The sequence below is a fragment of the Telopea speciosissima genome, chromosome 10 (assembly GCF_018873765.1).
Source record: "Telopea speciosissima isolate NSW1024214 ecotype Mountain lineage chromosome 10, Tspe_v1, whole genome shotgun sequence".
Taxonomy (NCBI): domain Eukaryota; kingdom Viridiplantae; phylum Streptophyta; class Magnoliopsida; order Proteales; family Proteaceae; genus Telopea; species Telopea speciosissima.
Window position 1 is genome coordinate 54,831,014 of NC_057925.1, and position 25,280 is coordinate 54,856,293.

The 25,280-nt window shown below is 40.2% G+C and overlaps 1 protein-coding gene across 1 annotated transcript; it reads right to left on the reverse strand.

The window, feature by feature from the left end:
• Positions 1-475: 475 nt before the first annotated feature.
• LOC122643924 (U-box domain-containing protein 70) lies at positions 476-15,815 on the reverse strand. Its single transcript, XM_043837500.1, has 8 exons — positions 15,586-15,815; positions 13,507-13,600; positions 13,379-13,429; positions 13,081-13,254; positions 12,679-12,858; positions 12,229-12,348; positions 1,534-1,667; positions 476-1,043 (listed from the first exon to the last, which is right to left on the reverse strand). The coding sequence occupies exons 1-8, from the start codon at positions 15,735-15,737 to the stop codon at positions 968-970; spliced, it is 981 nt and encodes a 326-aa protein (XP_043693435.1). The 5' UTR covers positions 15,738-15,815; the 3' UTR covers positions 476-967.
• Positions 15,816-25,280: the final 9,465 nt, after the last annotated feature.

The following is a 25,280-nucleotide window of genomic DNA, read 5'->3' on the forward strand; positions in this document are numbered from 1 at the left end:
AACGATTTCTTGCCCTTCTATTATATTTTTATTAATTTTATTTTATTTGGGTAACCACCATATTTCATCAAACACCCCACCATTCCTGTCTATAGCAGTGTTGAAAAACCTGTGACAAATAGCAATGAAGTTCTAAAATTCCATACATTAAGGTGAACAATTTAATTTGCATAAATGGAAAAGTACCACACAGCTTGTATTGCCTTTAATAGCAAATTCATGTATTATACAAAGTACGGGGAAAATAATTGGGGGAGAAACTTTAGAACATAGAAATTGAGAATAGATTTTGATTCTGGACAAGAAATCAATTTTATTTGAGAAATGTGGGCAGAATCCAATTTCCTACAGTATTAATTCAAAGGAACTAATTTTAGGGATAAATGTTAGTTGCAAAGCATAGATCATAAACATTGGTTACATCTCCAGCAGCTCAGACATCATGTCAATATGAAAACATCTATTAGATGCAGTGTAGAAAAAACAAGAATCTGTTTTAAAACATCATGAGATAGCACTCCAGGAATTGACAAACTAAATAAACTTAACATTTTCGTTCATGCCTAGCTCAGAAAATGGATCTACTGTTGGCCACCTTGTCACAGGTCAAACACCTAACAACACCCCCAACATCCCACAAAGGGGGAAAACATAGGAAAGGAAAATCTTAACACTACTCAAACAAGATATCATCATGCGGTAAAGAAACCAAACCCCGCTAAGTAACAGAATCACTCAATTCCAGCTTGCAAAAAACTGTCGCACACAGTTCGAAAATGACCAACTCCATGCATAGCGACTCTGAAAGGCAATCTTGCATGCAATGCATATCAAGTAAGGAACCACAAAGTGAGTGTTGGCAGAACTTGATCACCCAGTGTTGTCACTCGTTTCAAATGAGGGTTTAGCCATTCATCCTAAGGCTGCCTGCTGTTTCTCCGATGGAACCCAATCAACGAACAGGCTTTTAGGAATTGGAAAATGTCTCTTTGAACAAACGAGGAAGCACTTCATGGGCATTTACATCCAAAACCTCAGGATCCCTGAGGGAAAAATTGTAGACTTAGTTCAATGAAAGTGGTAAGCAAGAATTTAATCTCATCAACTCAATCTACAAAGCAGGTAACAATAAACCATAATTACAACTATGACATCCACCTAAACATATAAAGAGATTACAATCCAATCAATCGGACTACCTTGGATGGCCAAAGAAAAGTTTCTCAAAATGATAATGAGTAGACATAGAATGTGATACACTGGACACTTAACATGGTCAAACAATGCAATTTGGGATGCCAGCACACTATGAGAAATGAAAGAGAGAATCCAAGAACTACCTGATCTGAACCCAAAGGGTAAGAAATTCAAAACAATGGTAGAATGGTCTATATTTTATATACCTCCTGTTGTGCAGATTTCATTATTACCCGTATATGATAAGCATTCTTGTAACAAATTGCATACCTCAATCTCTGCTTGCTGTGTGTGGGTGTGTGTTCAGAGAGTGTGGGGTCAGAGAGAGAGAGAGACCTGCAAAATGTCTGCCCTTTTTCGGTTGAACTAGGAATAAACCACAGTTTCCGAAAAACAGGTAACTCAAATTGAACAAAGAAGCCATCACTTTGCCCAAGTTTCCACTTCCTTGACCCTTGTCCTTTCCAGACCTGCAAAGACAACACATGAGACACAGTCATAAACAACACCTTTTATTTTGAAATACTAAAATTTTAGAATACATCACTCTAAACAGCAGTCAATGCATTAAAATACTTCCCTAAAAGAATTTGAACACAACCAAAGTCATGCAACAAAGTCCTCTTGATCAGTGCTCCATGGGCAACCCATTTTGACTAGTGAGTTGACACATCTACAAGTCAGCTCATGACAACTGATTAAACCCTGAATCATTCATAACCCATGTACAGGAGCAGTCAATGCACTAAAATACTTTCCTAATAGAACATGAACACAACCAAAGTCAGCTCACTAGTCTATAATTCTCATTTTTGTTTTCCCCGGTATATGTTGAGTGCAAACCAATGTTGGGCTCCACATGGAAAGGGTCATCTGCTATTCTCTCACCTCACCGCTTCTGAATACTACCATCTCTCTCTGAATCATTCATAACCCATGTACAGGAGCAGTCAATGCACTAAAATACTTTCCTAAATGAACATGAACACAACCAAAGTCAGCTCACTAGTCTATAATTCTCGTTTTCGTTTTCCCCATTATATGTTGAGAGCAATACAATGTTGGGCTCCACATGGAAAGGGTCAACTGCTACTCTCTCTCTCTCTCTCAAAAAAAAGTTTATATCATATAAAATAATGGAGAAATATCTGGTAATTGTGCCATTGATACCAGACCTATTAACTAGCATAGTCTTACACTAACAAAAGAATTAGCTTGTCAAATAAAAGAATGATACATCAGGTAATTGCTCCATTGCAATACCATAATTAATATTTTCTCACCTACGCCCAAGGCCCTTCAAAATGGTTTAAGTGTCACTCGCCTTGTTTTTTTACAACTTGGCCATCACCTTGGTTGCCAAAGCCTCACCTAGGCGTTGTCTTGGCCAGGTTTTACCTAGGTGGATGCCATTTCAAAATTTTAAATTCATCCATGATTATAACCTGCTTTACACCTTGTCTCAACCCCCCGGAGTCTGACCACCTGATCAATGAACACTCAAACCAAACTCACCCATCCTTTTTGGGCACAGGGACATGAGAACCCTGTTGAAACGCTTTGTAGGGACCTTCCTTGCAGATCAAAGACAGAGAACGAGCCCTAAATTAACGGGCTTGAGGGACCGATTTCACCTAGGCCACTACTTCCTTTAATGCTTCCCTAAAACATTATGGTGCACCTGATTGCAACTTATCATATCTTTAAGGGAGGTTAAATTGGGGTGAGGGGAGAAGAATATAGCTAAGCCCAAAAATGGAGTTAAATGGGAAACGAGTACTTCCTTGATCATTTATTGCTTGTTTTGACGGATGTTGAATAATCATATACTGATTGGTGAAGACTTCCTGTCTCCTATTTAGTTTATACTTTATATTACTACCAAGTGGACTAACTATTAAGTATTAACACAACTTGGTCAGGATATTAGTAAGCATTAAGTACTAGCATAAACTGAAAGGTCCTAAACTAAACCATGTTTTATTCATCCCTTGAACAATGAGGCCTCACCTAGGCGACCACCTAGGTGTCTAGGCTCCAAGGCTCCTAGCCAACGCCTTGGCACAATGACAACTATGATATCTAGTATAGGATCTAGACCATAGCAGAGAAACAATGAAATTTTTCAATCTGAATCACATCATTTAACTGTAACCATCATATCTGCAAAGTCTTCCAGAACACTCACATTTTATGAAACCAAGGTTCAGGAACTCAGTTTTGGTACTGGTTTCACCCAGCCAAAAAACCGAGTTGGGCCGAGATCTCGGCGAGTTTGCGGTTTTTTTTTTTTTTGGAACTTAAAAGGATGGTTTCGGTGGGTTTTACACCTGGTTTGGGGCTGAAACTTGGTACTCAGCCTATTTTAGACCATTTAAACACAATGACAATATCAGATTTTGCAAAAACAAAGTCCAAATAGGAGTTTCACTTCGGACCCTAGGTTGGTAGGCGACAAGGTACTAATAGGCCCTATTCTACACATAATTTAGTAATTAAAAGCAATCAAATCATACAATTAATATAAAAACAACTTAAATAAACATTACAAATGTAAAAGTGTACAATACATCAATCTTAAGTCTTAACATATTACATATATCTCTATCATTCCAAGCCATGTTGCCGAAGCATGTAAACCTCTGATTGGAAAACATAGGATTCCCATGTCATAGTACTTTTGTAGAATTGCACGTAGTCTTCAACACAAGTCATATAAGTGTTGTCATCAGCTAACTAAAGGTACCTTCGAAAATCCTCAAAAATGAGCTCACAAGCATACTTCACACACTTCTCTGTTGTGACAGTTGAGTTTAGGTGAGATCTCGACTGTCTAGGTCGAGATCTGGCGAGATCTCGACTCTCGGTCTAGATCTGGGCATTTTAAAGCTAGGTTTGGTCCAAATCTTGGTTGAACCGAAATCTCAAACCGAGATCTCGACTCGACCGAGTTGGGGTAATTTTGTGTTCCGACCCAGGTTTTGTCTCGCTTTTTCCAAAAAGAGAGATACCATGTATGAAACTCATATTTTCCCGCTACTATGATGTAAATAGTAGTCTACATTGGATCCACCTTTTGCTGGTTACACCTTGAGTAGAAGAGCCATATCAGATGCTAGTAACAAGCGAATATGCAAAAGCTATTCTCAGCGATTAATATTTTTGTGTCCAATGTCTAAGATAATGCTATGGCTCAGATGCTCACAATCATATGATTTACTCGAGAGATGCTCAGTCTGAAACTCACTAGAAAATGGGTTTATTCCTACACTATTTGTTGAGTGTAGGAATGTCAATTTGTATCCTGACAAAGGGCCTTGCCAAAATACCTAGAGGGGCGCCTGCAGCTTCAAGGTCTTAGTGCACGAGGCTCCTGCTACTGCAGGGTCTGGGAGGAGCAGATGTACACAGCCATACCCCCTGCTTCATACGAGAGGCTGTTTCCAAGTTTAGAATCCACAACCAACAGGTTGCAATAGCGCAACTTAACCTAGAGGGGCACCTGCAGCTTCAGATATCAGTTCAATTTCCCAGGCTGGGTGGTAGAGAACCCACGGAGTAAAGGGGACCATTTCAAAGAGAGAAGGGAAAAGGGACTTGTTGACCAGGTTTGCAATTCACCACACACAAACACACAGTATCCAATAACTCAAAACTTCATACATTCATTCTAATCTGCAATCTTCAACGTATTCCATGAATATAAAGGAAACTTTCTAACATAACAATAGAAACCAACTATAAAAAGAAACTAAGCAATCTAACAACTCGAATAAAGAAAGTACCAAATTACTCTTACATAATCTACCCAAAATAAAATATCACAATAAAAGAAGATTACTCCTAGAAAGTCTACCAGCCCTTGCTAGACCAAAAAACTGGTTTAGGACTGGTTTAGGACTGGTTCTTGGATTGGGCCTCCATAGTGGGTCATTTCTGTCCAGCCAGGCGGCCATAGCCTCTACATCAGCTCTCCTCCTCTGAAAAGAACTTGACTTTGTCGAGTTTGGTTGAGGTCCACGAATGTTGTCCGAGTCAACTCGCTGGAGGAGAAACGTACAAACTGTCCGCTTGAGTTTGATAGATGGAAAATCCTTCGTTGGAAGAAACTTCATCTCAAGCCCACCATGTTGAAAGGAATATGTATTCTCATAATGATGGTGCTTGACCTTCTTATCATACAACCATGGGCGTCCCAGATGAATGTGGCAAGCTTGTAGAGGGAGGACATCACACTACATCTGATCAATCAGTCCATCAATGAAATAAGTTAGCAAAAACACCTTTCATTAATCTTGAGATTTGTGTTGTTCACCCACGCAACTTTGTAGGGATTCGGATGAGGCTCAATCTTCATACCCAACTTGTGAACTGCATCTTTAGAGACAACGTTAGTGCAACTGCCGCTGTCGATCACCATAGTACAAAAGTTGTCATTGCACCACACCCTGGTTTGAAAGATACTGTTACGACGCCAATCTTCCTCGTCAGGAACTTTCTATGTATTCAAAGAGAGGACGAATAGCATAGCGTTGCTGACTCTCACCATCACTATCACTATCATCGACCTCATTAGGCCCATGCTCAAACTCAGACTCCAGAAATATTGTTTTGTCTTCCGTTGCTCTTCCAGTGCAAAGGATATTAAAGAGTCTTTATCAATGTGAGCTACCAAATGGTTAGAACAATGTGCAGAGAAATGTCCGAACCCCTTACATGTAAAACATTGTACCAATGTACCTAGACCTGCGGCTTCGAAGGAGGCTTCTTGGACCCACACCGAGGTGGAGAATAAGGCCTGTCTGAACCTTGCTGAGGTGGGGAGTAAGGACGGACCGATCGTGAAGGTGCCATAGAAGAACCAATAGCATATGGTTTACTAACCGAAACCGACTTTTCCTGAGAAGGAGACTGTTGTGGGCGGGAGCTATCACCTCTGGAACGTGTCAATAAAAGTTCTTCGAATGTAAGGCCTCTTAAACCTAATATGCAACCTGCACTGCGTCCTCCATAATAGGAAATCTACTGGCCGCAAGCACCGATATGAGCATGCAAGTCATTGCAAAATTGCACCACCAAGACCTCATCCCACTCAAACTCAGCAAGAGTAGCTAAGTAATAGAACCTGACCACGTACTCTTCAACTGACATACTATCCTGTCTCAACTGTACAAATTTGAGAAGTACACGTTGCTTGTATTCGGCCGGTATGAATCTCCAGTCCATCGCAACTGGCATCTCAGCCCATGTAGTAACTAGCCCAAGACCTCGAGTCTGGTTTTATTGCTAGTGTTTGATCCACCAGACCCGAGCCATGCCTTTCAACTTACCCTCTGTAAACATCAATTTCCCGGCTTCTGTCAAGCCGTACCATCTGAAGAAAATGTCCAAACTGTGTACCCAGTCAAGGTTCTACACTTTTAGTGACATCACTAGTCTAGGTTGCAGTCCTCATAAAAATCAAGGACGCTCAACCTTGCTCCTCTGTCATCACATCGTCCAGCCCCATATGGTGGAGGTGGTATCACATGTAGCAGTGGTGGGGGATGTATAACGTGTCCTCTAGGACAGAGTTGGAAGAATCTCCAAATAGCATGGGACTCTTTCCCTTCTCAAAAGATGTCATCCTATCAATGGACGCCTGCAAAGATGCCATCATTGTTTGTAGAGAACTAGCATTGCTACTGAGAGTATTGACACTACCCTATAATGAGTTAGTGGTAACCTCTAAAGTGGTCACTCGTTCAATGAGATTGGCAATTGTCGTGTCATTTTCATCTTTATTGGAGTTAACCCATTGAAGAAATTCATTATTACTCACCAAGTCACCATGGTTGCAGGGATTTGCTATGGGCCCACACAAAGGGTAGAAAGATCAAATCAAAGTGTAGTGGTAAAACAATAAATATTTCAAAGTCTATAATAAAATGGAAAATCTGTAATTAATCAGGAATTAAAGTGTTGTTTAAACTTTGAAGGTTTAAGAAAAAAGGGGAGGACCCAAAAGGGGTTATATATAATACCCAGGGGTTAACTTGGAAACAAATAAAAAAAAAGGACGACATAACCAAGAGAAGGGGGGTACATAAAGTAATTCGAGGATTGGGGTGTGCCGGTGTGGGGGTTATGATATATCGACAGAGCTTGTTTTCAACCTTTGTCCATCGAACCATCGGGAATGGTGTATGAGCACGACAGCAAAAAAGTCTCTGATTCAAGAAGTTTGGCATATTGAAGTATGGATCGAACCACGATGACAAAAACCATGTACAATAGATTCAACCTCCGACCTCTGAAACTCTTCTTTTTCTTTTCTTTTTCATTGGTGGAACCCTAGAGGGGGCCAGGGGGAGGACTCGATCGATGTCACAATAGGGGGAAAAGGAAGATGAGAGGCAGTGGGTTGTTTGTGCAGTGCTGAAGAGGGGAGGGTGCTGTTGCGGGAACCAAAGGGAGGGGGCGGGAGGGTGTAGCAGAGGGATTTTGAGGTTTCAAATGACGGAGGTGGATTGGGGAGTAATAGCGTACGGGGGAGGGGGAAGGTATGGAACAGAGGAAGAGGTGGAAGGCTGCGGTGATGTTGCAAGGGATAGAGTGCTAATGTTGCTCGGTGCATGTGGAGCAGAGATGACGGTAGGATGCAGGTGATGCAAACCCAAAAGGATAAGCAAGCCAAGATTGAATCTGGAAGAGGGTTCTTATCTGAATCTGGTTTGAGTGGGTTATGAGCATGGTACTAAATCTCGTTTCGTTTCGGTGTTTCGGTCTGACCGAAATTTCCGAGATACCGAAATTTCGTCGAAATATGGTATTTTTCTGTGGGTGTAAAATGCCAAAAATACCGAGATTTCCGAAATTTCCGAAACGAGATTACCAAAACTACCGAGATTTCCAAAATTTCCGAAACGAGATGACCGAAATTTCCGAAATATTCGACATATTGCACGTGACACTTTTAGTGACTTTTTCAATATCTCGCGATATATCGTGAGTCCACGATATTTCGTCGATATCTCACGAGATATCGTCGAAATATGGTATTTTTCCATTTCGGATTGGTATCGTATCTTGGACAGCTCGAGATATACGAAATTTCGCGAGATTTTGAACCTTGGTTATGAGTAGGTATGATGGAGGTTGATGGAGGGTGGCTGCAGGGAATGGATGATGGAGATGATGGAGATGATGGAGATGATGATAGTTGAAGATGAAGATATATAGGTGGCAGCCTAGAGTCCCACCTTGATCCCACTTGAGTCTCACAAGCAAAAGTTCTCAAAGAGAGCAATTTGTTTTCAATTCATGGTTGCCAAGAGAGGCTCCCAAGTGTGGAGGCTAAATGTCTCTTGAAACCACAAATTACAATAAAGGGACTTTTGGGATTCCAAGACAAAAGTAATTCTCAATAAGTCAACTTGAAAAGACCCAAGCCACAATTAAAACTTAGCACTAGACTGTACACCATTACTTTGGAAACTGAAAAAAAGTAACTAATAGTTCTAGGAATAAGAAAAGGCTCATAATCATGCCTTTTTGGAATACAAAGAGACAAGTACTAAAACTAGGAGATACACTAGTGGCTATTAGACTTGTACCTAGAAACATGAAAGGACTCTTAAATAAACCTAGGAAATATGAAAACACCCTTTGAACTTCAGAACTACATAAATTTGTTGAAGCTGTTGCCATATGGAACTCACTTCCAAAGAGCACGCAAGGGCTAGGCCTTGGGCTGCACCAGCAGTATGATGATGCCCTGCATCAGCAGGGAGCCAAAGATGAGAAACAGGGTGATGCAGTTACACAGAGGGTTAATTACGGTTACTTATTTAAATTGTAATTTTTATTTTATCTTGTTGGAGTTAATAAACAATAGGGATTAGTAGGAAGTTGTGTTTGAGTTATTCCGTAATTTTCCTTTTATAATTGTTGATGGAGTTGTAGATAGAGTTATAGTTAGAGTTAACTTTTTACTTTCAGTTTCAGGATAGGATTAGGACTCTTTTCTTTAATTTTATAAACAGCATGTACCCAACGATTGAGATTTGGATTTTGAAATTGAATGAAAAGTTTCAGGTTGATACTATTGGCTGCCAAGAGCTGTAATTCCCTCTCTTTCCTCCTCTGATCTTCTCTCGCTCGTTCCAAGTTCAATATACCTCTTCCCCTTCTCTGAATCAGACCAGACTTACTTCTATTCCCAGGTTTAATCTTCCTATCTATTTCTTTTAATCTTCTCTCCCTATTATCTTGTTAATCTGCAACTCTTCTGTACCTCTGATTTACTGTCGTTGGTGGAACTGTTGGCCGAGAGAAGAGCTCGTTAGAACTCGACCGAGTGATTCTAACTTGGGCTGAGAATTGGGGAAGGTCTTCCTCTTATGGTAGCAATTCACCACCCAGAGTTTCAGATCAAAATCAATAAGGGGCTGTGCAAACCAAATCTGGAACTACTGCTGTCTTCTGTGTTACTGCCTGAGTTATTTTCAGAGATTTAACTATCTTTCGGTTGGTGATGTTTAGTGTTATTAGGGCTTGTAATCAGTAGAGAATCGAGTCAGTTTCCTCTACCTGAAATTTCAGCCTCATCCGTTGTCGTGGGAAGGAGTTCTCCTCTTCGAACTCCATCTGTTCTACTGTCCCTGTTTTGAACTTTTGATCAAAGGTTGAAGACAACCTTATTCAGGTTTATGTTAAAAGAGGGTTTATCTTGTTATGCCATAAATACCCTTGTGTTTCTCATTAAATCTAAGTCTGTCCAGCACTTATAATTACTTCCAACTCTGTCCCCATACAAAAAAATATAAAAGACATTTGCATCGTAACCCACATCCACCTTCCAAATTATCCCTCCACAATTCTGGTTGAAGACAACCTTATTCACGTTTATGTTAAAAGAGGGTTTACCTTGTTATGCCATAAATACCCTTGTGTTTCTCATTAAATCTAAGTCTGTCCAGCACTTATAGTTACTTCCAACTCTGTCCCCATACAAAAAATACAAGACATTTGCATCCTAACCCACATCCACCTTCCAAATTAGCCCTCTACAATTCTGGTTATTCACCAGATTGCCACTCTCCCTTGCTACCTTTGATATATTTCAGTTTTGCCCCTAATTTGCTTGAGTGAGTTGATATTAGTTCGGGTGGGCCCATATGCAATCCGAAATGGGTTTTTTGGAACCCCAGATTGCATCACAGGAAGAAGGGAAATTTTGGCCCTGATACAAGATTGGTGAACCCACTGAGAAAAAGAAAATCATTTGAGAAGGAAAAGGGACCTGTCGACCAGGGTCTGCAACTCGCCATACAGCACACTGTATCCAACAACTCAAAACTACATTCATTAATTCTAATTTGCAATCTTCAATGTATTACATGAATATCTAGGAAAACTTCTGACAACAATAGGAACCAACTAAAAAACGAAACTAAGCAATCTAGGCAACATCTCAAATAAAGAAAGAACCAAATAACGCCTACGTAATCTACCCAAAATAAAAGATCACAATAAAAGAATACTACTCCTAGGAAGTCTACCAGCCCTTGCCAGACCAGAAAACTGGTTTAGGACCGGTTCTTGGTTTGGACCTCCATAGTGGCTCATATCTGTCCAGCCAAGCCATAGCCTCTACATCACCGGGCCCAAGTTGTACATTAGCCAGCCTGAGCCTGTATTAAACCTTAATATATTAAGCATTAAGTACACTATACATATATCAATACACACACACTATATCAAACGCGACAAATATCAAAGTTAAGTTGTAACCTATTAACTACAATAAATTACACATAGTTCAAGATTTTGTAAATTTCGTGAAATATTTCAGTTTCGACATTTTTGAAAACAAAATATCATGCAATAATGAAGGAATATAAGATTTTGGTCGAAATTTTGACGATATGTATCATTTCGGCGAAATTTTGACCGAAGCAATACTTTAGCTTTATAATAAATACCATATTTCGCAGGTTTCGCTAATTTCAACTAAAAATCGTGGGAATATTGTGATATTTGCGATTTTTTACCAAATCACTCCCGTACAAGCGTAGAACAAGTTGTTGGGTAGTAGAGGAACACACTGGAAGCGACGATTTGCTGTGTTGTTGCAAGATTTGTGCAAGACTCAAAGATGAAACAATTGGAAGCGACGGCTTCCATATCTTTGATTCTTTGTAATGAACCATATATGATGTATAACAATTGATAATTATGAAATGGTTTATAATTATTATGTTTATTCATTCCTAATGCATATTTAAGTTGTTTTAATTGAATTACATGGGTTCTAGAACTAAATTTTGTGTGAAATAGGCCATATAAGAGAATGTATACAGCAGCCTACATCGTATACTACCAAACTAGGGGTCCGAAGTCAAACTACCACTTTAGGTATTTCTTTTTTGATCTAAGGGTTCCACTATGTTTAAATGGCCTAAAATAGGGTTTCCTATAAGTTTTGGTACCTAATTTGGCCATTTGGTCCTCAAAACTCTCCACCGAAACTTGCAGCTCGAACGAAATTTGTGTTTCGCTAAATATTTCGGTTTTGAGGCTAGTCAAAACCGAAATCTTAAACTATAAAACTACATTTGTGTGACGTAGAATATAAATAAATAAATAAATTCAAAAGCAAACAAGCCTAATATAACTCGATTATTTTAAGCATAGGTCTAATACTTTATGCATGTGACACCTTATATAAAGAGCGATAAGATAGGTAAGTTTTTTTTTATTTTCAGTTGATTTGTCTGGCATGGCTGGTACACCGGGTTAGGTTGTGCCACTTTCTAGCCAGTTGGTTTGTCTGGCATGGCTGGTACACCAGGTTAGGTTGTGCCACTTTCTAGCCAAAGTTGGGACCCAATCCAGGCCAAAAAAATTAGCCTAAAATTGCCAACATGCAAAACGAAGCCCAGCCTGTCAAATTGCCAACCCAGAGAGCATCACATTTACAGTATAGAAACCTGCGTCTCAATAACAAACTAGACTTGCTGTCACCAAATATAAGATCTCAAAAGGTACCTGCGGGTAAGAAATAATATTTTTCGGTGTCACTACACAAGCTGCACTGGAGAAAGAGTCCTCAGCATACTGTCTTAGAAATGAAAAGCAACTGCTGTGCGTATGAGGTGATTCAAATGCCTGCCGTGATTGAAAAGATAAGCATATGCAATAGAAAAGCTTAATGAGAAAAATATAATAATGTGTTTGCTGGAATATGATTCTATGAAAATTACTGGCAAAAGAAAATATGTTTCCAAAAGTGAAATGAACATACAAAAATTACTCTATTCTAGAAACCATAGTTGGTCAAGGCATCGCCTAGGTGGGCGACTAGGCGCCTTGTTGGTGTTGCCTTGTGTCTAGACCCCCTCCAATGCCTTGGCTCACCCAGACGCCGTGACAGCTATGCTAGAAACAACTACTAAAGATAAGATAGGGTAGTAAAAATAAACATAGGACGTTTAATACCTTATCAATATTGACAATTGGAGCATACTTATCAGTATCTGTCTTTTCCTTGTCAAGAAGGAAATTGACTCTTGCTTCCACCTTTGCTGTTTCATGCCATGACTTTATAGCAGTCTCCATGGTATCAACAATAAAAGAGAAAATATCTTTCCAACATTCTTCTGCTCCATATTTCTCAGACTGCAAACACAAAGACAGATAACCACTTTCTTGCTACATACTTGCAGAATAAGCAAAGAAATTTTCTACATATGACAAATGTCAAGAACATAAAAGTGCAGCCAAAGCATTTATATATGAACCTAATATTAGGAGGATGGGGGAACCAACTGAATATATATATATACAGATAATGTAGGTCCTTATACAGCATACATCTTTTTCTTTAAGATTGACACCCACCAGTTCAGATTTCAAGGGATCCAAGTATTTTAGCATGTCAATGTTAGTCCGAATTTGCTCCAGTTCTTGAACACGCTTTTTGTCTTTGGACAACTGTACAAGCTTCTTAATTTTTTTTGACACCTCTGTACTCTGCGGATTGTGCTGCAAAGCGACTTGGAAAGCAGCCAAAGCCTAAATTATGTGAACAGTGATATCAGCAACAAAGAGGCAACACATGACACATATACACACACACACACACACACACACATATTTATATATATATATATAGAGAGAGAGAGAGAGATGAACATACATCGTCGTATCTCTCCATTGCCTCTAACACACATCCTTTTCTGAAATAGCCCTAGAAAAGCAAACCAGCAGTTCTTTAAGTGAAGAGAGCAACGAACTCAATATTATAAATAAAGAAGACTGGTATACCTTTTCCCATTGGGGATTCAATGTGATTGTTGTCTCAGCATCAGCAAGTGCTTTGTTAAGCTTCACTAGATGTAGAAATGCTGCAGCACGGTTGCTGCACAATAATATAAGTAGAAGTTAAAATAATAATAAATTAGGTGAAAAGCATGACATGGGGTTTTCAACTTAATTGGGAAGACAGCATTGATAGAGAGAGAGAGTTAATTGTATTTGGATTCTGCTCCTAGCTGTGGTTCCCTTTCTTCGTTCTATAGATTATCTAGACTGCATTGTTATAAAGGAGAGAGGGAGAAAAAAAGTCTTTCTTGGGATACAGCTCAACAAAGCCTTATAGTATTATAAGCCATCATGAATCATGTCTCTTTCCACAGCTTATACAGAAGCCTTCCTTTTTGGTGCCTTCAATTTGCATTGTATCACTCCTTTCTATTGGTTTGGAGAAAAAAAAAAATAACAGCACCAGCAGAGATAAGAAGATTCTTGTCCAATTTAACAAAAATCGCAAGAGATATGTAATAAAAAATGCATCATAGCAATACCCATCTCCCAAAAAAATGCATGAAGCCAACACGACATAGAACATTAAGAGAACATTACATGCAAGGTGTTAAGGACCAACAGATGCAAAGCTCCAGGATTAGCTGAGCTAAACAGGGCAAGCAAATATTAAGTTAATCAGGTCAGTGCGTACAGCTTGACGAAGACAAGTTAAAATGGAAGTTGACTCTCTTTTATCTCATCTTTCCTAAACCAATTTAAGTTTTTGGTCTGAGAACTAGCCAGGAGGCTTCTAAGACCTATTTCTCTGCAAATCTAGGCATCAAGTTCAAGAAAATTACTTTCTGGTGAGGTGGATTACAGGGTTGCACTTCAAGGTTCTTCACTGAAGAGGTTCAAGGTTAGATTTCTCCCCAAATATGATCTTTTGAGTGAACAGGTTAATGTGTGTCTGCATGTGTGTGTGTGTTGCATATATTAAGAGTTCTTCAACAAATAAGGTACTGTCATTTTTTATTATTCCAAAAAATAAAAAACAAGTATAAATTTGGTCCTAAGTAAATTGGATTTTCTGCCTTATTATCCTACATTAGAAGTTCTCACCCTCAAGAGGATGGGCCTTGGTGCAACGGTAAAGATTGCTCCATTGTGACCAAGTGGTCACGGGTTCGAGTCTGGAAGCAGCCTCTTTGTGAAAGCAGGGGTAAGGCTACGTACATTATAACTCTCCCCAGACCCCGCAGTGGTGGGAGCTTTGTGCACTGGGTACGCCCTTTTAGAAATTCTCACCTTCAACCCCCCCCCCCCCCAACCAAAAAAAAATTCCTACCTACACATTTAAGACAACATGGAGGATCATTTTGCAATGGCTGAGGAGCATAACATTCTCCTCCTATACAATTCACCAAAAACCTGCAAAATTTGAGTATCCTTGAACAACTCAGAACTCACCCATAAACACCACCGAAAAAGTATTTGCATCTTTACATGTACTTAAATTCAAAAATGCTCAGCTCTCACATGTTGTCTCGTTCTGCCGACAAAGTGGCGATATGTTCTTAAAATCAGTTTCTTTCAATATAGTTAACAGCAGCCCATGCCAAAGACGGACTAGGGGAATCACCTTGAGAAACATTACCTCATGTTAGTTTAAACTAAACTTATTGAAAGATGAAACTTCAACTTTGGTTTCAGGATCAAAAAGGATTGCAGAAGCTCCATAAAAATGGTAAGAACATTCAGATGGGAGTCTTCTCCTTCACATTCGGTATATACTGTGTCAAGCCTAAGTGTCATATACACATCAATGGTTGCCAGAGTTTCTGGACTCCATATGATCTTATTTTAGTTGCTTCACTTCATAACCCATTATAAAAATAATACAATGGACCGTAACATAGAACTCGTACATACCCATTTGCAGCAAGCCAATGTTCTAAGTATCAGTTTTTATGCATTTAGCATGAGTTTTCACCAAATTAAAATGAAATAAAATCAAAGCAAATTAAGATTTAAGCGTTGAGTTAAAGCTCCAAAACGAAATCCAGTAGAAAGACAAAATGAGATAAAAATAAGCAGTACCTGTAAAGGGTAGGGTTAGAGGGATCTTTCTTTAAGGCCTGTGTATAAACAGCAGCGGCTTTGAGATAGTTTCCAGCTTTGAAGAATTCGTTGCCCTGATCTTTAAGAGAAACCTCGACTTTCTCTGCTCCTTCTGTTGCTGCTTCCGCCATTTTACCCTTTCCCACCGGATTCTAGGGTATGGTTTGATTCCCTGTTCACTTCACCGTTTGGACAGGATTCGAAAGTAGGAACTTTTGCAAGTCTGTGTTCTTCTGGACGACTGTAGACGATAGGATGGGAAGCAGAAGTTAAATTCTGAAAACCTCCCTGGCTTATTCGTTTCTTGCCACTTTGATGCTATACCGCACATAGGGTCTACTGAGAAAATAGCTAGCCGTCTGATTTGTAGGCCATCCATCCATCGAATTCCTGCGACCGTCCTCTTTTTTCATTTTGGAAAGAGAATACTGCTCGGTTGCGTGGTTACTATATCTAGACACAGGAGTGCACGCAAAGGCTGTTTAGTCCCAGTGAAATCGAAATTCCCATCTAAACCAATGCCTATGTTTGCACTCTCATTGGCCATCATGCTATTGTAGGGGCTACATGACTGGTTAGCATTCTTTTGCCACCGATTTTTAACCACGTCATCCAGGGTGTCAATTCCAAGCCCGGATCGGCAGACCCGACCGAGCCCGCCCCAGCCCGACCCGTTTACTAAATTTTTCGGGCTTAAGCCCGACACGTTTAATAATTGGGCGGTCCCGGTGCGGGGTTCTAGCCCGTTGGGCGCCCAACCCGACCCACCAATTACAGGCCTGACTTGGGTCGCCCTGTTACAGCCGACCCTTTAACTTGTAAACTTCCCCTCCCCTTCCCCCTTCCCTCTCCCTGTCTCTTATGGGTGCCGTCAATATTTAACTGTGGGATTCGTGATGCAAATGAATATTAAGTTCTTTATGATTCAAACATGTACTAAATGAGAGAGAATCACGTGACCTTAAATCTAAGCAAACCTACCAAATTAAGAAAATTGATTCTATCCATTCAGCTAGAGTTTTAATTCAGATCGGGAAGAACAGTTACAATCGATTAGAATGACTTCATCCAAATAAACCACAAAGAAATACTTGGAAGGTGACCATCCAGCATCCGAGAGCTATGTATAACTGATCTGATTGAGATTAAATTCTGAGACTGACTTTTTGGTTCAGTAGCTAGAGAGGATACGAAGATGGAACAGATGAGTTGTTGCAGATCCTATTCCTCAGCATGTGGAGTAACAACAAAGACAACAATGAAGAAGGAGGAAACCAAGATCACTCCAAAGCAAGAAGTGGCGAAGGAGGCCAAATATAACATACCATGTGGTACTAATACTGCTGCTGCTGGTCTAGTGTCTCAAAAAACTGAAGAAAAGAGTTCCGTTGTTGTTGTTAAGAAAGAAGAGCAAATCAAAGTGAATGTAGGATGCGGGGGTGATTGCTGTGGTTAACCTTGAAAATCAAATCTGCATGATAATATGATATGGTAGAAGCTTATTAGGTGTCTACATAGTATTTATACTTTCCATTTTTCTCTTTCTTTAAGTCTGGTCTTGTCATTGAAGTTATGGTCTTTTATTTCCACAAGTACAGATTAATAATCTCATCATACATACACTTGAGTAAGTAGATGATCTGAGGAAATAAGTAGTAAGTTGGTGGAAAGAATGTGAGAGAGAAAGAAACCAGATTTGGAAAGGAACGAAATCAGACGTCACACTACTCAAAAATGGCTGCACCGTTTAAAGCCCATTTAGATTTAAACAGGCCCATAGCCGGGTTTTAATCCGTTTAAGACCCGGTTAAGGGCCGATTACACTAGCCCGATTGTAGCCTGAAACCCGACCTAGCCCGACCAGGCCCGGCCCGAAAACTTAAATGGGTGTTCACTATGCAAGCTTTAAGCACCGTGAGGCCCAGCTAGGCCCGACTGAACCCTACCGAACCCGACCGGTTGACACCCCTAACGTCATCTTCTGTCAAGGTTTTGGCTGGCTAATCATCGAATTAGTTGTGCACCTTAATGGATTACCCTCTCATCTTTATTCATGCATGTATTTATCAATCGTCGTGTATGTCCTTGTATTCTCTAGTGATCTCCATATTTTCAAAGCTTCATTTGGCCTTTTTTTTATTTTTTATTTTTTTTATGAACTCTTTTTTGATTGGAACTCAACATGTAGGCAAGGGACCCTTGAGGTTTACCCATGCAAAAAAATTGTCTCATTTCTGATCTACTATGTGGTAGATATTTAGATTGTTCCAACAAGTTTAATAGAATGATAACTTAACCCTTATATCATATATTGCCCCATGTGTTTTTATATATGGATGCTATTTTGTAAGAGTAGCATAGGAGGAAGGGTCAGAGTAGCATAGGAGAAAGGGTCAAAAAGGCTAAGTATAAATGATTTACAAAGCGTCGACAACAAAAACAAGTCAAACAACCACACTAAAAGGGATCCGACTCCTCTCCAAGGAGCCCAACACCCAGGGAGGGAGATCCAAGGACTAGGATGTGTCGCACACATCTCGGTGTGCATCCAATCAACCATCGGGATGTGTGTGGCACAGCCCAAAGGCTGGATGCCTCCTGGCATTCCCTGGGTGCTAGGCTCCCTGGAGAGGAGCTCAATCCCACTAAAAGTCACTGATATATCCCCCCCCCCCAACAAAACAAAAAAAGATTGTTGCCATGTATGGTTATTGTTGTGCAAGTATTGGTATGCATACTCTTGGTAATCCTAGATTTGTTAATGTCATATTCGCTAACAAAGTATAGGATAAAACTTGACATGCAAGCAAAGGATCAACCATAAAATTAAGCTTTATCTGACTTGCCACATGGCATAATTATGTACATCGTCCATATATTTCACATGAATTGTCTCATCCATAAAGTGATAAAACTTACTTTCTTGGCTTGAGCACATATCTACACATGACAAGTGAGTATATGATCTTGACCCAACCCAAACCCCACAACTCATCTGTTAATTCCTACACTTATTCAAACCGAACGAATCCACTTGATTTAGGGCTGAAGTATAATTTTGTAGTTTTCACATTCTTATGCAAAATAAAATGGCAAAGTCCTTGAAACTCATCTTCTTTGGGCTGTTGAGCCCTTGGTAATCCCAATAGTCAAGCAGTGCTCACAAGGAATATATTGGAGCAGAGTTCCACACATTCTTCCTAGTATCATTTGTCATCACGATTTAAATAACTATCACATAGTAATTTTGTTGAGACTCAATTTTGATAGACATGTTGTTTACCAAAATTCCTCAAAATGTTTGTTGATATTCCCATGGAGTCCTAGGTTCCTACGAAAAAATCCTTTGGATGTGTTCAAAACTTGTAACAACCTTCAATTCCTTAAGCCCCCATTCTTGTAACATTCTAAAGTTTTAGTGAGACTTCCATTTCATGTTAAATCATCAAACCCTAACTCAGACAAACCCTATTATACTTAATGGCCACACGGACATGCCATTGGCTTCATAATCTATTTTTCTCTTCTTCCCGACCTTTCAATCGAACCCCCACGTCCAAAGCCAAAGCCATAATCTCTAATCATTTCTTGAATATTTGGAACCACTCTCATTTTCTCGGAAACTCTGAGTTGCTGTATTGGTGGCAGCCAAGTGGGTCCTCCACCATTGAGGCCCTGGATTCTTGTGGCATAGCCAAGCCATGTGGTGGTGCCACCTCTCTTTCTATGTTCGACGAGTTCTCCGTTCGGCCTAAGTTCGTCGGCCGAAAAGTGACCAACATGAAGATTATCTCCCCTTCAAAACTCACAATCGATTTCGTCAAAACCCTAAAACACTACAAGTACATTGCTATGCTTCACCGTGAGATCATCTATTCCTATATTTGCTTCCACGCCGAATCAAAGGTTGCCAACGTTATCATTGCCCACTTCATGCATTTCAAGATCCCCATCCTCCCCATACACACCCTACATTGTACACTACAACACCAGTGGAATCTAACAATATCTATCCATTGATGTCATGATCATAATTGATGAGGCCAACATCAAAAGTACCTTCACGTTGGAAGTGCATGGTGGGGGGTGGGGCTAGGGAATAGGGGTGGGGAGTTGCAAGGTGGGGAGACAGGGAGTTGCAAAGAAGGGAGGTTGAGGAGTACCAAGTGTTATACCCGCACCCCGGATCATAATTAAATATTATTTCTTCCCCGTGACGTGTGGTTATCACTGCCACGTGCTGGTGAGCTGTTCTCACTGGTGGTCAAACCCAGTTACAAATTATTGACCATGATACGGGCTTACCATTGACACACCATGGCAATGGAGAAGTAAGTTTTAGCCCTTGGCTTATTTATTTATCTTTTTCCCTCGATGCCCTCGAAGTGCGGGTCAAGATTTGGACAGCCCGGGCTATTTTAGTTGAGTTGGGAATATTCCATTTGTGGGTCCCACTTATTTAAGGGAGCGTGTGATGGGCTTATAATCCCATGGTGGATGGACCCATCCCCAAGTGGGTTCTTTTCTATTTGAAACCTATGGGCAGGCCCATTTAGTTAAGAGGCCCATTTGGCTCTATTTGACCCATCTAACTTAGAGTACCCATTTAACTTGGGTGACCCATTTAACTTAAACTACCCATTTAGCCTAATGACCCATTTAACTTGGATCCACCCATTTAACTCTTGACCCATTTAACTTAAACTATCCATTTAGCTATTTGACCCATTTAACTTAGAGGATCCAAGGTCCATTTTCTTTAAATAAGACAAAGGGGGGGGGGAGAAGCATTCATTTCATTTCTTCTCCCATCTAACCTAAATCGTGGAGGAGAGAAAGAGGAGAGAAAGGAGAAAGAAGAAAGAAGAAAGAAGGAAGAAGGAAGGAGAGAAGGAGGAAGAAGGGTGGAGAAACTTGGTTGGAGGTTGGAAGAGCACTTCTTGGAGCCTCAACATGGAGCCTTCTATATTGGGGGGTAGGTAAGTTATTCAAACCCACATCTCTTCATCTATTTTGATTTTTGAGGTTTGGGAAATGGGAGAAATTCAACCTAGGGTTCTCTTGGAACCCAAGGAATCGATGGAACCTCTAAACCTAGACTATGGTGGAGTTATTTCACTCCATTACAAGCCCTAAGCCTAAGTAATCTCTTTCCATTTAAGAAATTTAAGGTTTCTACCATATTATGTCCTAATTTAGGTTCTCTTTGTTTTCTCTTAAATCCATGGGATTACATGGACCTAATGAGGTCTTAGAACCCTAATGGACCTAGGAGGAAGCTTTCTTGAAGCCTCCCTACCTTTAAACCCCTTGGAAAATGAATCCCTAGTGAGAAACCCTTCAATTTTCGGTTCTGCAGGTATGTGGTTTTACACTCGGATTCAGTTTTCTGAAACCACACCTGCAACCGACCTTGACTAAAACTATCCTAAGCCCCTGGTTAGCTAGGATTTACATGTGGTTTCAGACCTGCAAGAAACCACCCGAAATTACCTTCCCGAGAAGGATTCTCGTGAAGGTCGGATTTACACTCGGATTCGCTTTTTCAAACCACATCCGCATCCGACCTTGACAAAAATTGTCCCGAGCCCCGTGAAGCTCGGATTTACACTCGGATTCGTTTTCTCAAAACCACATCCGCATCCGACCTTGACTAAAACCGTCCCGAACCCCGGTTTCCTAGGATTTACATGTGGTTGCAGAATTTGGGCATGAAACCACTCCTGCAACCACTTTGTCTCTGAAACCTTATACTTAAGTGTTTATGGGAGACCTTTTGGGGATCCGTTCCTTTCGCTCGTGTAACCTTATTCCACTCTTTGTGTAGGTTAATATATTCATTTTTGTGGCTTATTGCTTGATCGAGGCGACAACTGATAATCGTGGTGCTTGGCGTATACGTAGTGAGTGGGTTTGGTTGTTTGGGCTTGATATTATTATTGCATTGTATATTATGTCATCATTATAAATTATTAAGCATGCTTGCGCATATTGCATACTTTTATATATGAATGTTATGATGTTAATTGGAGATGTTTTACTTTGATGGGTCTCGGTGCGGTGGGTGCGGTCAAACCCGGATAATATATATATTTATGAAGAAATTATGTTGAATGTCATGTTGAATCGATGCGCCGTGTGCGTCTTGTAACCGGGCACTAAACCGGATGAAAAGTTGATGCGCCCGGATTACCTCTCGGGACGATAGGACTTGCATGTAGCGTGGCTAGGATTTTACACCCTTATGCTACGACCCTTACCAACAGGGGTTTAGGTGTTGGGTAATCGTATACCGGATTTCGTGGAGGTGGGAGAGGCCGATCATGGTAGTATTGGTTATCAGTGGGTCTGCCACTGAGTGGTCTTGGAGGCTTCGATCGGCGTAGGTCCCAGGTGACAATTGAGGTTTCATTGTGGCGATAAGTTAAGTGACCCACAGTGTCTCCCGAGTTGTCACAGTAGCATATGCCATTGACTTAGTTGTGATGTTAGGTGGAAAAATTACTTAACATATGCATGCATCATTGGACTATGTGAATTGTGTGTTTGTGCATCCCCATCCCCTCACTGGCTCAGTGGAGAGCTAACCCCCTCGTGTACACAATTTTTAGATTATGATGCAGAACGGAGGAGCCAAGGTCGTGTTAGAGGAACATGGCAACGGGTGTCCTTGTGACGATTGCGCCTACGGGCCGTGAGAATTCTAGGGACTTGTTCCCCTTTTGTTTATTTTAGGGCGTAGGCCCATGTAAAAACATTTACTGTTATACCCTTGTTAATCATTACTAGGTGGTAATGAAAAATGGATTAACTACAGTATTTATCATCTAGGCTTTGATCATCTTGTAACTATTGATTTTATACGCTTCCATGCAAAACTACGATCATTTGGAATGTAATATTTCCCTTTCCGCACTCGATATTATATTGTTTTAATATTAGTTATGACTGTGCGTTGGGACACTGTGTCAGTGATCCTGGCAGCTTAGTAGGATGACAAGCGTCGTCCTAGTCACCCCTTATAATGTATTTTATTCCTTGTTGGGATGGGGGCGTGACAGAGTGGTATCAGAGCAATGATGCTCTGCACCGACCACAGTCTCGCGGACTCTTGATTTACTCTCCACAATTAGGTTCTAAACTAAAAATCTTCAAGAACATAAATGATTGTGTGCAGACATAGGAGAAGACTGATTGTGGTGAAACAAGAACTTAGAAGATAATAGGTAACATGGAACTTAGGATTTGACCCATAGGCTGTAAAGCTACAACTATATAATTGCTTGGTTGAGCCTTAAGTAGGTCATAAATGGGTAACTATATGTTATAATTCATAAACAATAATGAATCAATCATAACCAAGCACAATTATCAACAATGATTTAAATAAGAGAGAATTAAGCAAATACATAGAGATACATATAAGATTAATTACAAATATTCAATCGTTCCAAATCTTCTTGGGAGGCGAGCATATCCTTCCAATTTCAACATTCATGATTTCATCTATTCCAACAAAGACATGTGATTCTATCCTGCTCAATCAAAAGATACTAATCTAAACACCATGATTGTTCCAGATTCTCTGCTTCGGCATAACTGTGTCTTTCCCAATTCGAAATGCAAGATCTCATCTGTTCCAACTCAAAACATTTGATTCTATTCATCTCAGATTAAATATACAAGTCTATCATTTCTAAAAGTCCCCAGTTGTTCATCCTAAGACAGGAACTAGAAGAACTGATCCGAGATAACTTCAATTTGTTGAGAGAAAGCTGGGCTAGTCATTTACACCACCGCCACCACCGCAACCAAGAAAGGTGTCGATGTCACCTACCCCTCTCTCGATACTCTCTAGGCGCCAAGTCGGTTGGAGAGTTGCTTCGTGACCTCATCGAAGCCATCCACCACTCGCGGAGTTCGATCGCCGATGGCCGTCGAATGTCAATACCTCCCACTTGATTAAGGTATAGGGATTCCTTCTAAGTGAACAATAGGTCCTTGCTCCTCCAATGGACACGTTGATAACGCCGGCCAACTGTGCTGCAATGAAGGCTATAGGAACCCCCTTGACACATGAAACAACCCGATAATTCTGTATGCCTGGGTTCTCGGTGTCCAGATTTGTATAGAATGGCAAATGAGTTGTAGGTAGTATGGTTCAGGAAGGTTGAGAATGTTGGTCCACCCCAATGCCTCGAATCTCTGCCCCACCATGTAAGCTTTGAGATCATCCAACACTACATCCCGCCCTTCCACTATATTTTTTAAAGCGGAAGTAGTCTGGGTAAAGCTCTTGGTCCTCTATCTTTTGAAACCATAGTGGATCTAGGACAGTTGGTGCAACTTGTTCAACACATGCACGCTGTGTTCTTGGAGCCATAGATTGTTTTAACCTGCAGCTAAAAGCCAAGATTGATAGCAAATTTGTACCTTGAATGCTAAGGCCTAAGTAGATGATCAATGTAAGGTTGTGAAGTTCAAAACCTAGTCCTTGATTTTCCTTCCAAAGCAAATTAAATTTCAGCAGGATTCTTAGGCTAGAAAATTTTGATTTTATCCAATTGTGATCTAAGAAGTTAGGAAAAAAGAAAAGGCATGACCATTATGTGAATGACATGATAAATAATGAAGATTCATGGTCATAATATGCCTAGAAAGTAATGCTTTATGCAAAACAGTGAGTTCAGGCAAAATATGGACTTATTTGATCTTGAAACATGCTATAAACTTTAAAGAAAATTTTTAGATTTTGTGATTGGAAGTTTGAATCTTGAGAAACAAGTAAAGTTGGCTTGTGACCACTCAAAGGATGTAAACTAAGCCCTATCTAGTAAGACCGATTCATACATGGCAAAAGAGAAGAGGAAAATTCGAGTAGGTTTTGGTTTTTCCAAAATCCAACCTAAATCCTTGAGTTAGATGTCAAGATCGTATGCAAGCCCTTGTATAGGTTGCTTATGGTGAGAAAATGGTTAAGATTAGATTGTGAACAGTCTACTGAGCAAAGGAAAGCAAAACCCCCAAGTTTCCAAAACCTAAATTGTGTTTTGGGGTTTCTCCTTGAGAGAAATCAATGGGAGAGAGAGAGATCTTACTCGAATGCGATTGGATGTTGTTGAGGAGTAATTTGGAGTACTAAAATCCACCAAGGAGTGAGGAGAGAGCAAGTATGGTCGCAGTTGGGGTTTCTCCGGAGCTTTAGAGTTGTGTTTTGAAGGAGAAAAATAAACCTCTAAGTCACGGGTTTTAAAATTTTAATTTTGGGCCATGCGGTTTCACCCGTGGATTCAATTTTGTGAAATCGATGAGAATCCATGAATTTCGAGAACAAAATTTGATTAGAAAAAGCTCGGATTTACCGTGGTTGCAACTCATCGAAACCACACCTAAAACCGCCAAGCCAGAAAGGGTTTTCTTGCCTTGTCTTGATGAACCAACCTATGTTAGGCTTTTATTACCTCTATTTGATGTTTCCCTCGCCCTTCTTGTGGCATATCTTACCCCGATAACTTAAGCTTTATCTTGGCAAATAAAAGCATAGAAGTGAAATGTCTACAAGATGTGAAAATTATATTGTGACAAGAGCATATAAGGGAAAATGTGACACGATAACCATAGGAAGATGTTTGGAGTGAAGAGAAATGAATAAGATCAATGCACATGTAAAATCC

Coding starts and splice junctions, on each gene's coding strand:
- LOC122643924 (XM_043837500.1), bottom strand. CDS start 15,737: ATGGCGGAAGCAGCAACAGAAGGAGCAGAGAAAGTCGAGGTTTCTCTT. Junction 1,668..12,228: donor ATATTATTTCTTACCCGCAG/GTACCTTTTGAG, acceptor TTGTCTTTGCAG/GTCTGGAAAGGACAAGGGTC. Junction 1,044..1,533: donor AAAGGGCAGACATTTTGCAG/GTCTCTCTCTCT, acceptor TTTTTCCCTCAG/GGATCCTGAGGTTTTGGATG.